This window comes from Osmia bicornis, chromosome 2, assembly GCF_907164935.1.
Source record: "Osmia bicornis bicornis chromosome 2, iOsmBic2.1, whole genome shotgun sequence".
In the NCBI taxonomy this organism is placed as follows: domain Eukaryota; kingdom Metazoa; phylum Arthropoda; class Insecta; order Hymenoptera; family Megachilidae; genus Osmia; species Osmia bicornis.
The window spans coordinates 9,546,888-9,561,177 of record NC_060217.1 but is presented as its reverse complement, the minus strand read 5'-3'; the positions used below and the strand labels follow the sequence as shown (position 1 = coordinate 9,561,177).

Sequence of the window (14,290 nt, the reverse complement as noted above, 5' to 3'; positions counted from 1 at the left end):
ATTCAAAGCGTAAAAGCGAGAGGACCCGAGAAGTCGAGGTGGCTAGAAGGTTCTAAATCATTTCGTAGTACCATCTTGCATCGTCGTATTTTCTTTGGAATTGGGACTTTCCGAACATTTTCTCGTTCTGAGACAGCAAAGTGAATTGTCGAGATAGGTTTAAAGGCGTTCATATATTCTGGTTATCGATATCTGTCGGCCGCGAAGAATCATACGTTAATAACGTTGGTCGATTTCAGCAAAAATTCATTCTCATTCGTGTCGTTTCCCGTGTTCCCGCTTTTTGCATACTTCCTTTTCATTCGAATATCATTTTCGTTCCCTCCTCGTCACACGTGAAATCGATATTTAATTTGAACACGTCACCGACCCGCGAGGTGCGATAGTTTTCGTATTCCCCAACAAATTCATTAATTTCAGCCACTTTAATCAATGACACGAAACATATCAACACGGAATGCATTTAAAAAAAAATATATATTTTTTTTTTAATCGTAGAGATGTACGAACTACGAACGAACGTTATTTGAATTTACGAAACAATTTTCAGTCGCATCATTCTTCGTTAAAGCGTTGATTGTCACAGCAGAAGTAACGTCTAGTACGCTACACGAAAATATAAATTAATTAAGTAAAAGCTGTCACTTTTAATTATTACCACTCTCGATGCCACTAATTTCTTTTGATAAATGGATTCTGCGTACGCGTATATCGTCTTCCATTTATAAATGAAAAAGTTCTCGTTCAAAAATTGAACATTTGGCAATTCAATTAAACACTTCCTAGCTTCTTAACACGATACGATTTTGAAATACGTTTTCACTCTATCAGCTAGTTAATTGGCACTTGTTCTTACAATATCCCACGGTGATTCAAATCATGCTGCAAATCATGCGTTGCTTCGATAGTTGGTTCGCGATGTAAAAAGCTTTTCAAGTACAAACTCGATGCTCGATGTTCGAGGTAGATTCATTCACTGGGAGAAATCGACCGAGCTTCCGGCATTTCAATTAATTTGAACGGACGAAAACGTACTTATGTACGTATGTATGTATGTATGTATGTTGGTGTAAGTATACGTTATTGAACGTGCGCTTACTATGCCCTTAGAATAGAAGAGACCCTTCAGAGAGGTATCAAAATTTCCACTCGTCTGCCGGCAATTAGTCTGCTTTATTTCGGGATCGATTATTTCCAATCGGTCCGTGTTGATAGTTCACCTAGGCTTTTCTTTTTCATTTCATCGGTTTACGTTTTCTCGGTGTTTAATCTAAATAGTTCTCTCTGTTTCTCTCTCTCTCTTCGCACGATAATCTCTGTCTCGTTTCTAAACGCTCAGTTGAAAGTTGAAGCGAGGAGCAGTGTAATCGGCTTGCTTAATATTACCATAAAAGCCGGTCCCACTATATTTCATCGAGTCGACTCGGCAAGCGGCAATAATCGAGTTCTTTCTCGAGGTATGACGTCTCTTAACAATGCTACCTGCTCCTTCCTACATCCAGATAATTCCTCGTCTTATCGCTTGCCGCTTTTTCGCTGCTTCGCCGAAAGAAAAATATCCTTTTGTATCAAACAACGTCGAAAAACTTTCTTGTTCTTTGTTTCTTAAGCGATTCTGTTGCTTCTAGCATCCAACAGTGAGCCCGATGAATTACCAAAGCTCGCTCAACGACGACACGGTTTAATAACCAGGCATTTTATCCGTTGTTTTTGTTGCAAGGGAAAAATGGAAAATGAAGCGACCGATTGCAATCGTGCCACTCGAATTGATCTACCGATCGAACCATCTAGCTCGTCGATGTAGCTTTCCTTTCTGTCCAAGATTGATGCTCGAAAATGGTTGACGATTGCAGTTCGCTCGGTTTTGATGAATGCGGACGTTGACAGGCTTGCGCGAAATTCCAAATTCCAAATAACGGGCACGATGAAAGGTTATGGAAACTGTAGATAGGAAAAACGAGCGGATAAGCAGCCCTTCGTTACAGAAATTTCAGTCATTTCGTTGGTAAAAAGTTAAATTGCACCGCGTTATCAGCAGTTTGATTGACGGTCGCGTATTTGGAATAATAATTGGGAATTTTCGTAATATAATAATGGAACGACCCGATGCATTGTAAGAATAAAATTTGGATCAACATTTTCTTGTCATCGAGAAGAAACGAATTGAATAAAGGTAGAGACGGGGGTTGTTTCCTTTAACATGCAAGCATAGATACACGTTAGTTTGCTGTTTTACATTGTTCAAGAGGGAACCGTCGACGTAGTCAAGTATGTCAACCGGCATTTCATAGGGAGAACAATGGTCGCAGCAGGCGCAGTGTAAAGTGACGATATAACAGCCCTGGGGGAACAAAAGCGATGCGGGTATACTTGTTTAAAACGCTTATGTCGATCTCTCGATTGTAGCTCCCGTCTCTCTGCCTTTTACCGCTCTATTGCATTTTCCTCTGGTACGTTGGAAAATTGATATATGCATTCTCGCGACGACCCAACCGAGATTACCATTCGTTTCGTCTCTGTTCCAATTTCTGGCATCATGTGCCGTAAACTACTCGAAACAGATAAACCGTGTACTCTCGACCGTGTTCCCATGTCACGGAAATTCCTCGATTTATAGCCAATCTAATCGATATCGCATAAGTTCTTTTATTTGCTTATGTCGTTGATACCTTTTTTTATGCAACGCATACGATTGCTCGTGTATTTTAACACTTTTGATAGCTGCTGATTTTAATACGTAACTTTTTATATTTTCAGGATTTTTTATGTACGTATATTTGTACGTTTACAAATTATGATACGAGTATGGATGGCCGAGTTACGTATAACATTCTGTGTATTAATTATAAGAAGGGTTAGTAATGATTTTCTGTCTGTTTACTTGGAAACTTTAACAATAATATTGTTGCTTCAAAGAGTATTCGATCACGCTTCGGTGGTAACATGGAACATCGTTTCATGAAAGTTTGACATAAAGTGGTAATTATAGTTTGTACGGTTGAAATGATATTACACCAAAATGAGCAGTTGATAAAAAGTTTTATTCACTCTATAATATCTCTGGTGAAAAGTACGATTCGTTGAAAACATGAAATTTAAAGAGAACGATGTTTATAGTTTGAGGGGATGAAATTATATGGTAAAAATTTATTATCGGTGTACTTGGAACTTTTAGCTATGTTTATAGCGGTGTTTCCAGTATATTTGCTGTTCAATATCATGTATTGTATTCAATGTCGATCTTGCGTTCATGTCGTCAATCATGTATTGAAGATTCAATCGTAACCGTTAGCGGCTCGCAAACAGAGCATTCGTCTACGGTTTTTAAATGTTCGACCTGAGGGTCGTTAGATTCAAATTAAATTCCATCGTTGAATCTCGGTAAGTAGCAGTAGTTGGAATCGAGCCGCCAAAGGAACCGTTTCTGTTATCCGGGAGCCCGTCAGGTCCACTAGAAGAACGCTCTGATAAGAAATAAAATCTAATGTTTGTTTGAAATTATGAAAAATTTATTGAAACGAACTTTCCCCAGTCTCGCGGGCCAGTTTATTTCTTTTCTAATCGAAACGGTTCGATCATACTTGACTGCGACGATACATTTCAATTTTAATTATTCAAATATAAATATATGGAAGGAATGAAAACGAACTGGGTGGGGGAAAAATCGATGAAAGTTTACTCGTTATTTTTCTCATCGGGCTCTATCGAATGATGCTGGTGAAATTTTGCAAAATACGAAATTTCGAACATGCTAAATCGTATAACCAGAATATCGACGATGGAACAAATACCTTTAGATAAAAGCTTTTCGAGCTGAACGAAAAATCGAAAATACATAGAAAGCTTTCATTAAAGTTGCCATAAAAATGTTTGTGCGCAAATATTTTTAACCGGTAATTCCATTGTTTATCCTGTTTCTTATATTTATTACTAAATTATTCGCATCAGTTTAAAAAAGGTATTATTATTTCTCAAAATTAAACAAATTATGTTTAATTAGAAATCTTCAATGTGATCTCAAGGGAAAAATTTAAACTTTAATTTTCAACAAAATCCTAGCAAAATTACATTGCTGCACAATGTTCTGTTCATCAGTATTTCTACCATTCGCGCCAATTCACGAAACAAATTAATAAACGGCTAATTAACCGGAAGATTTTTCGGCCTGTATCCCGATAATCGAGGCTTGCCGCTTCAATGGTGCGGAATGAATAGTTACAAACGACCCGGTGTGTGTGCTTCGAAAAAGTTGCTTCTGGTCATCGACATTTTATTTGTGCGATGTGTGTCGTTGTACTGAAAACAATATTTAATGGAAGTAATCAATAGAACAATTGTATAATGAAAAATAATTAAAAATAAATTTAATCTTTTGAATTTTTACAGCGTAATTCAATGACAATGTTATAAAACATGATTACAGTGTAGTAAATAAAAGTTTGAGATTGCATAATGATGTTTTTGAATAATAATTATGTTAATTAACATCAGAAACAATTGTGGCGAGGTTCTCAAGTTGAAGAACGTCTATTGTTCTCTGATTAGACATTTGCATATTCATAATGAAAAGCACGTGTTAATTGTATACAATATGATGCTTCGCTAATTCTCACAGAAACACGTTTGAACACGATAACTTACGCATTCGAGAAAATAAATCTAATTTCCAATAATTTAGTTATTCACGTTCAGAAGATTTTCACTCTCTTTGACTTCAAAAAAACCCAATTGACTTTGGGTTAGAGGTCTTCTCTTGTTATTAGGAAGAAGATCTTTTCGATTAAAAAGAAAAGAAGAGCGATATTTTATAAGTGATCGATAATTAGTAGAATGGAATTGTCCTTTGGTCTTGTACCATTTCGCTTTACGTGCCATTAGAGGATCCTAATTTTGTTCGTTCACGGAAAAGCAGCTAGCTGATACGCGCTCTCGATCAATTCGAACGATAAAAGTTAAGTCGAACGAACCAGTCTCTCTCTCTCTATTTCCTCCGCGCATCGCCATAGTTTCCGGAAACTCGAAATCCTCGAAATCTTTGGGAGCGTCGTAACAATGGAAACGTTTTAGCTCGCGGCCCGGTCCAATTTTTGAAATTATTTTCTACGACGATCATCGAACCGGCTGACTTCCTATCCCGAGCGTCTTGGAACGTTCTATTGAAAGAACTGAACGTTCTAGTTGCTTGGAAGAAAATCGAATTGTCTTCGTTCCTTAAAAAATTGTACTGCCCGGACTTTTATATCAATTGCAAAAATATACACTTTGATGAGAGGAATTTACTTCGTTGAGATTTCATTAATAAGATTACGAATATTTTCTTCGACTCAAAAATCTTAATTAATCACCCCAACGTCTTAGATTTTTTTTAACAAGCTCTTTGAACGAAGCTTCTCAGGATCTCGAGGTCTTTACTAACAAACTTAAACAGGATATTCGAATGTAATTAACTCAAAGAAAGCTAGAACTTTGAAGTTTACTGATTGAACGTTAATACGGTTCGGGAAATATTCTGAATCGTTATAATATGATACTTGAAAAGTTATCGAAGTCTTTTACTCGAAATAGTTTCTCGAGCACAATTATTTAACATACTGATTATTAATTATATACGTTAATTTAATTTTTTTTTTGTTTCAGGTGAGTGCCTTATCCTGCCTTTTTTGCAGATATTTTATGTAAGTTTCACAATTTTATTATTTCTATTGGGAAATTTATGTTATAATAACAGGATCAATAGAATTTAAAAACAAGACGTTCATTGCCACAAGAAGATTATGTGTATCATTTAGATCTAAATAGTAACAAGAAGTATTTCAGTATGAAATTTTAATAATGTTTTCTTATACATGTCGTACTATGCTACGTGGCATGCAACGTATTAATGAAAGTGCACTTTTAATCGAATTGATTATCATTTAAATAAGGCAATATTCATATAAGCTAGAACCGTATTCACTGTTTAGAACTTCCGTTCTGCAAACTTTTCCTTGTTTATTGAAATGTACGATGATGTTCATTTCTACTCGACGAGTATGATATTGTAAAAAAGCCTTCTGAAGTAAAAAATATTTCATTTCTCGTGTTTTTTTAATCATCTTTTTCATTCGATGCATAACGTAAATAACGAAGCAGTAAAAGCTGCACTATGATGCTAATATATTATGCGCCAAATGTAGTGATGTAAATCTTCATAAATATGGTCGTTAAAACGACCTAATAATTTGTAACATATCGTGGAAGCGTTAGTTGCAGATAAATTTGCATCTAAAATCGTCCGTAACGAAATTATATGTACAATTATAGTGAGTCATTTAATTGACGATGTTACTTACTCGTTTATCAGTATAAATGTACAGTGCTATTAAATAATTCTTTTCCCCCTAAAAGCAACAGTAGCAAGTACGTTTAAAACGGTAGAAAGATCATTGAAAATATTTTTAGTATTTGTAGTATTCTGTATATAACACGAAGTGCCGAATAACAGTAGTATTTTTTAAGTTCACTGATAATATCACTGATATTCATTAACACATTAATTACTATTTGCAATTTCATACTAACCGCAGTTACTTGTATTATAGCAGTAAAACATTTTTAATTGAACACTATCATTTAAAGCTAAGTAATATCTGTAGGTATGAACTTATCAGTAAAATGTTCGATGGAATATTTCATTGATTTTAATTCAAACTCACTATCACAATGATAGACGAGTGACTTCAGTTTCATTCAAAACGATTCACTTCACTTTCTTAGCGGGCTTTACATACGTATTTTGATAGAAACTGTAAAACAGAAGGAAATTTATAAGAAGATTCACTATCGCTATAACGGACGGTGTCTTAATTGCATTGCAGTGTGGCATAAACACTTGCATTGCGTATGCTATCAGGACGATGAATTGCACCTGTGACAAAAAATGAACATGTAAACAAATTAAATTTCACAAATATATGTGGTAAAGTTCAAAAGTTTCTTGTATCTTCTTCAAATAATAAATTATCACGCGTCGGACTGAACGTTGATATTTCTACTATGACAGTGAGGCCAAAAATCTTTCGAACCTTACTTTAACTAGTTTATTAGTAATCACCATTTGTGTGATAGTTATCAATGGTTTGATTGGATTAAGTATCCTCTGCCATTTTTCTCCAAACGAACTCAATAAATAATACGAGTACATGATCACATGTACGGTACAGTTCACTAGCATTGGGAATGATGCTCCTGCGACTGGGGTGTATCTCGTTACAGTCCAACAAACTAAAGGTGTTGATACGTGATGGTAAAGGTGTAAGAACGAAATTTGTCTGTTCTTTTTCCTCAGTACAAACACTCCCGTTTCGATGAGGTCGACTATTTTGGTTATTAACCCGAACCATAGTATATAAACCACCTGAAAGATTGTTCAAATTCCAACTTTTAAACCTTCCTGGACTCAGCATGTTAACAATTGAACGGGAATTATGAAATTTAAATACCTTCATGTTTTTCGGGGTGTCAGAGTAATCTGCTGGTTCGCAAAATACTGTTATTTCTGTGAACCAACCCGCACTGATAAACTGTTGCACTATGATTGCATTGATGACGATTTGAAAGATGTTGTACCACTTTATAAAGGTTTTAAAATTGTACGGTTTTCTGTCCTTCATAAACTTCGGCCCACATTTTAAGACGAAGTATAAATAAGAAAAGAGGATAGCGGGAAGGATAATGGGGGATTGCATAAGCGGTAAACGGCTCATTCTGGGATCTGAAATTACGATAACGATCGTCTTCATTAAATGTTTTCACTAATGAAAAATTCGTCATTTTATGGGGAGCACTACTCACCGGCTTTTTGATACCAGTAATAATCAAACAATTCTACCAAATCCATCTTCTACGATTTTTGTTTTCACTTTATTAAAATAGAAAAACGGATGAACGGTTATTGACGACACAGATTTACGTTCCTAACAGAATCTTCGTAGAACGTTAGACGCTTAAAACATACGGGCACGTATTCGGCTATGAAATTAACTATCGGTCCCGTACGTTACGATCGAAGCTTATGTTCGCGCTGTGTGCCCCTTTCGATATGAACCACTTGTATTTATAAAAAAGAACGATCCATTGTAAATTCAAATTAATTGATCAGTATCATTATGTACATGCATTTCCGTAAATGTGGCGACTTCACTATTCTTCGAATTGAAGTTCATTGTCTGCATGCAAATTTCTGTGAGTGTTAGGGATAGCAAAATAGTTTCACACTTTTCAGGAGTAGTATACACAGACGGAAATTACAGATTTTTGTTTTTCATTACATTTTTTGGTAATTATGTAGTAATACGGACCACCCTCCGATGACATGGACCTTGACCTTGACATATGTTGTAAGGGCACCCTACTGAGTGACCTTAAGAAGGTTTTAGGCGTCGCTCGTTTTTTCTTGAAAAGTTATTAACCAAAAAAGTTTCGAAAATATACCAGTTATTTTGAGTATTGAAACTCATAAACGACTAATGTATTTCCACGCAAAGCGAAGTTTACTCCACCTCTATTACATTCCTCACTAATTGTGAGCATATTCGTAAGTTATCTTTGAATATCCTTCTTGCTGTTGTTGATATTTCTTACAAATTTCAAATTGTACTCTTCGAAAATGAGCCAATATATGATAGGTTATCGTCACAAATAACTTGTTGAACCATCAAAAAATGAAATTTTACGAATTTCTCGCATTAACAACAAATTCCAACGAATTGTTAAAGTATTTATGGGTTATTGATTCAAATACGGGTATCCATCCTTAAAACGCTTATAAAGAGATATTCGTGCAAATATTCCACAATATGGTCGTAGAGAGAATCATTTTAATCATTATTTAGTGGAAATTATGTTTAAAAAAGCATACGATTTTCATAAACGACTAGATGCATTTTTCGAAATAATGTATATTATGTATCCTTTAGCAGAAAAAATAAATGAATAAATGTTATAGTAATTAGGTATTATCATTGGTAAATATAAGGATGAATGAACTCATCTCCAATCGCCACGGGTTGAGTAGGAGACAAAATATTAAACGTATTATTATTATTATTAAAACTATACATAGATGTGATAGGTTAGGTTAGAGTATTTATTTAAATCCAGCCGTCTTACGGCGACCGGCAACGCTTTCCTGAAATAATAGTGTTGTTTAACACGTTCGCGACGGGGCCTGAATCTCGTGTCCCCGCCATGGAACGGGGATTTCAAAAATTTGTTAATTACAGTGATCAGTTATTTAAATGCTATGACGCGATAATAGTTCATACAACAACGGTGGCATAGCCCGCCCGATGAAACCATTGTGTATGTACCACCGGTGGCTCATCCCGTCCCATGGGACAGACAAGAATGTACCACCGGTGGTACACCCCGTCGCGAACGTGTCAAACAATAACGAAAGCGTTGCCGACCGTCTTGCGGCCTTCTAACTAGTGTTCTATTGGTTTGCACTTACACGTGTAACGACTTGAGCACAAAGGTGAACAATGACGTCAAAGCCACTAGCCCCGTAAATAATGGCATGGGGGGGGGGATACGTTTTTTCGTTGGATTAGTTGGTTTGGAATTGTGGCGACAAGGTGCGAAGTGAGGATACTACGTGTTGATCCCGAAGAAGAGGCGCGAAATGCAATCACTGTTATTTATTAATACCTATATTAATTACTATTTGCAATCTCACACCAATCGCGGTTACTTTTATTATAGCAATCAAACACTTTTAATTGCAATCTATTATTTAAACCTAAGTATTATTTGTAGGTATGAACTTATCAGTAAAATGTTCGATAGAATATTTCATTGATTTTAATTCAAACTCAGTATCACAATGATTGACGAGTGACTTTAGTTTCATTCAAAACGATTCACTTCACCTTCTTAGCGGACTTCACATACGTATTTTGATAGAAACTGTAAAACAGAACGAAATTTATAAGAAGATTCACTATCGCTATAATGGACGGTGCCTTATGTTCATTGCAGTATGGCAGAAACACTTGTACTGCGTATGCTATCAGGGCGATGAATTGCACCTGTGACAAAGAATGAACATGTAAACAAATTAAACGTCACAAATACATGTGTTAAGGTTCAAAAGTTTCTTGTATCTTCTTGAAATAATAAATTATCACGCGTCGCACTGAACGTTGATATTTCTACTGCGACAGTGAGACCAAAAATCTTTCGAACCTTATTTTAACTAGTTTATTAGTAATCACCATTTGTGTGATAGTTATCAACGGTTTGATTGGATTAAGTATCCTTTGCCATTTTCCTCCAAACGAACTCAATAAATAATACGAGTACATGATTACATGTACGCAACAGTTCACTAGCCAAGGGAATGATACTCCTGCGACTGGGCTGTATCTCGTTACAGTCCAACAAACTAAAGGTGTTGATACGTGATGGTACAGGTGTAAGAGCGAAATTTGTCTGTACTTTTTCCTCAGTACAAACACTCCCGTTTCGATGAGGTCGACGATTTTGGTTAGGAACACTAACCACAGCAAATAAACCACCTGAAAGATTGTTCAAATTCCAACTTTTAAACCTTCCTGGACTCAGCATGTTAACAATTGAACGGGAATTATGAATTTTAAATACCTTCATGTTTCTCGGGGTGTCAGAGTAATCTGCTGGTTCGCAAAATACTGTTATTTCTGTGAACCAACCCGCACTGATAAACTGTTGCACTATGATTGCATTGGTGACGATTTGAAAGATGTTGTACCACTTTATAAAGTTTTTAAGATTGTACGGTTCTCTGTCCTTCATAAACTTCGGCCCACATTTTAAGACGAAGTATAAATAAGAAAAGAGGATAGCGGGAAGGATAATGGGGGATTGCATAAGCGGTAAACGGCTCATTCTGGAATCTGGAATTACGATAACGATCGTCTTCATTAAATGTTTTCACTAATGAAAAATTCGTCATTTTATGGAGAGCACTACTCACCGGCTTTTTGATACCAGTAATAATCAAACATTTCTACCAAATCCATCGTCGACGATTTTTGTTTTCACTTTATTAAAATAGAAAAACGGATGAACGGTTACTGACGACTCAGATTTACGTTCCTAACAGAATCTTCGTAGAACGTTAGACGCTTAAAAGATACGGACACGTATTCGGCTATGAAATTAACTATCGGTCCCGTACGTTACGATCGAAGCTTAGGTTCGCGCTGTGTGCCCCTTTCGGTATGAACCACTCGTATTTATAAAGAAGAACGATATATTGTAAATTCAAATTAATTGATCAGTATCATTATGTACATGCATTTCCGTAAATGTGGCGACTTCACTATTCTTCGAATTGAAGTTCATTGTATGCATGCAAATTTCTGTGGGTGTTAGGAATAGCAAAATAGTTTCACACTTTTCAGGAGTAGGATACACAGACGGAAAGTACAGATTTTTGTTTTTCATTACATTTTTTGGTAATTATGTAGTAATACGGACGGATAGATGTGATAGGTTAGGTTAGAGTATTTATTTAAATCTAGCCGCCTTACGGCGACCGGCAGCGCTTTCCTGAAATAATAGTGTTGCTTAAACAATAACGAAAGCGTTGCCGACCGTCTTGCGGCCTTCTAACTAGGCTTCGATTGGCTTGCACTTACACGTGTAACGTCTTGAGCACAAAGGTGAACAATGACGTCAAAGCCACTAGCCCCGTAGATAATGGGATACGTTTTTTCGTTGGATTAGTGGGTTTAGACTTGTGGCGACAATGTGCGAAGTGAGGATACTACGTGTTGATCCCGAAGAAGAGGTACGAAATACAATCACTGTTATTCATTAATATATTAATTACTATTTGAACTCTCACACCAATCGCGGTTACTTTTATTATAGCAATCAAACATTTTTAATTACAATCTATTATTTAAACCTAAGTATCATCTGTAGGTATGAACTTATCAGTAAAATGTTCGATGAAATATTTTATTGATTTTAATCCAAACTCACCATCACAATGATTGATGAGTGAGTTCAGTTTCTTTCAAAACGGTTCACTCCATTTTCCTAACGGGTTTCACATACGTACTGTCATAGAAACTGTAAAACAGAACGAAATTTATAATAAGATCCACTATCCCAAGAACGGAGGTTGGCTTCAATTGATTGCAATATGGCATAAACGCTTGTATTGAGTATGCTATCAGGACGATGAATTGCACCTGTGACAAAGAATGAAGATGTAAACAAATTAAACGTCACAAATACATGTGTTAAGGTTCAAAAGTTTCTTGTATCTTCTTGAAATAATAAATTATCACAGGTCGGACTGAACGTTGATATTTCTACTGCGACAGTAAGGCCAAAAATCTTTCGAACCTTACTTTAACTAGTTTATTAGTAATCACCATTTGTGTGATAGTTATCAATGGTTTGATTGGATTAAGTATCTTTCGCCATTTTCCTCCAAACGAACTCAATAAATAATACGAGTACATGATCACATGTACGGCACAGTTCACTAGCATTGGGAACGATGCTGGTGCGACTGGGACGTATCTCGTTACAGTCCAACAAACTAAAGGTGTTGATACGTGATGGTAAAGGTGTAAGAACGAAATTTGTCTGTTCTTTTTCCTCAGTACAAACACTCCCGTTTCGATGAGGTCGACTATTTTGGTTATTAACCCGAACCATAGTATATAAACCACCTGAAAGATTGTTCAAATTCCAACTTTTAAACCTTCCTGGACTCAGCATGTTAACAATTGAACGGGAATTATGAATTTTAAATACCTTCATGTTTTTCGGGGTGTCAGAGTAATTTTCAGGTTCGCAAAATACTGTTATTTCTGAGAACCAACCCACACTGATCAACTGTTGCACTATGAATGCATTACTGGCGATTTGTAAGATGTTGTACCACTTTATAAAGGTATTAAGTTTGTATGGTTTTCTGTCCTTCATAAACTTCGGTCCACATTTTAAGATAAAGTATAAATAAGAAAAGAGGATGGCGGGAAGGATAATGGGGGATTGCATAAGCGGTAAACGGCTCATTCTGGAATCTGGAATTACGATAACGATCGTCTTCATTAAATGTTTTCACTAATGAAAAATTCGTCATTTTATGGAGAGTACTACTCACCGGCTTTTTGATACCAGTAATAATCAAACATTTCTACCAAATCCATCGTCGACGATTTTTGTTTTCACTTTATTAAAAAAGAAAAACGGATGAACGGTTACTGACGACTCAGATTTACTCTCCTAACAGAATCTACGTAGAACGTTAGACGCTTAAAAGATACGGACACGTATTCGGCTATGAAATTAACTATCGGTCCCGTACGTTACGATCGAAGCTTAGGTTCGCGCTGTGTGCCCCTTTTGGTATGAACCACTCGTATTTATATAGAAAAAGGTATATGAATTTCTATAAATGGTGCGATTTTAGAATTCTCCGATTTGAATACAATGTATGCATGCAAATTTCTATGAGAGTTAGAAATAGCAAAACCGTCTCTCAAGGACAACTTAAAAATCAGTAAAATTCAGGACTTACTCAAATTTATAAAAGATACTAAACTAATAGAACTAATAATGTAAGCTTTACCTACTCCTGGATGTCGCTAATAACCTTGTAGTTGATGTGACAATAAACCTTAATTTAAAAAAAAAAAAAAAAAAAAACAGTTTCTCACTTTTCAGGAGTAGTATATACAAAAAAAACAAAGAAAAACCAGTTTCACATTTTTCAGGAGTAGCATATACAGACGGAAATTACAGATTTTTGGTTTTCATTAAATTTTTGTATTAAAAGATGTTTACCTTGAAAAGGCAAGTTTATAAAAATTGTAACAATATTTATCAAAAAGTGTCGAAAACCTATCGTGTAATTAAAATTTATATAAAATCAATCAAAAATTAGCATTCTCTGTACATTAAATTCCCTGTAATATTTTTTTCTAAACTGGTTTGCATATGAAGTAATTACATAGATCGACTTCGTGAACCTTTACGTCATTGATTATTCATTTATTGTTAGTTAATATGCTGCATACAATGTTTCACAGTGGTACGATGCGATACAATATTTGTTTTTCTGGTTACATTTTTTCAAGGAGAAAATTTTTTTTTTCTTTATAGAATATCTGGAAAGAAGTAATCAATGAATTATCGTAAAGTTGAGTCTACGGATCTCCATGGGGAATATATACCTAAGTATCACCGAGCGAGGTGATTTAGTCGATGGAAGGTGTCAGGAGAAGAGAATCGATAGGAATTC

General features: G+C 35.6%; 4 protein-coding genes across 4 annotated transcripts in view; 1 reads left to right on the top strand and 3 right to left on the bottom strand.

Moving 5' to 3' along the window:
- The window catches only part of LOC114883068 (disks large 1 tumor suppressor protein), a 335,824-nt gene that overhangs the window by 52,402 nt on the left and 269,132 nt on the right, over positions 1–14,290 (top strand). The gene's annotated exons all lie outside the window — the stretch shown is intronic.
- Positions 5,812–8,099, bottom strand: LOC114874855 (elongation of very long chain fatty acids protein 1-like). Its single transcript, XM_046290090.1, has 4 exons — positions 7,834–8,099; positions 7,482–7,753; positions 7,094–7,396; positions 5,812–6,907 (listed from the first exon to the last, which is right to left on the bottom strand). Exons 1-4 carry the CDS (start codon positions 7,877–7,879, stop codon positions 6,740–6,742), a joined length of 789 nt encoding a protein of 262 aa, XP_046146046.1. The 5' UTR covers positions 7,880–8,099; the 3' UTR covers positions 5,812–6,739.
- Positions 9,666–11,246, bottom strand: LOC114874848 (elongation of very long chain fatty acids protein 1-like). The gene is made up of 4 exons (XM_029184528.2): positions 10,997–11,246; positions 10,645–10,916; positions 10,257–10,559; positions 9,666–10,070 (listed from the first exon to the last, which is right to left on the bottom strand). Exons 1-4 carry the CDS (start codon positions 11,040–11,042, stop codon positions 9,903–9,905), a joined length of 789 nt encoding a protein of 262 aa, XP_029040361.1. The 5' UTR covers positions 11,043–11,246; the 3' UTR covers positions 9,666–9,902.
- On the bottom strand, positions 11,854–13,406 carry LOC114874851 (elongation of very long chain fatty acids protein 1-like). The gene is made up of 4 exons (XM_029184529.2): positions 13,151–13,406; positions 12,799–13,070; positions 12,411–12,713; positions 11,854–12,224 (listed from the first exon to the last, which is right to left on the bottom strand). Exons 1-4 carry the CDS (start codon positions 13,194–13,196, stop codon positions 12,057–12,059), a joined length of 789 nt encoding a protein of 262 aa, XP_029040362.1. The 5' UTR covers positions 13,197–13,406; the 3' UTR covers positions 11,854–12,056.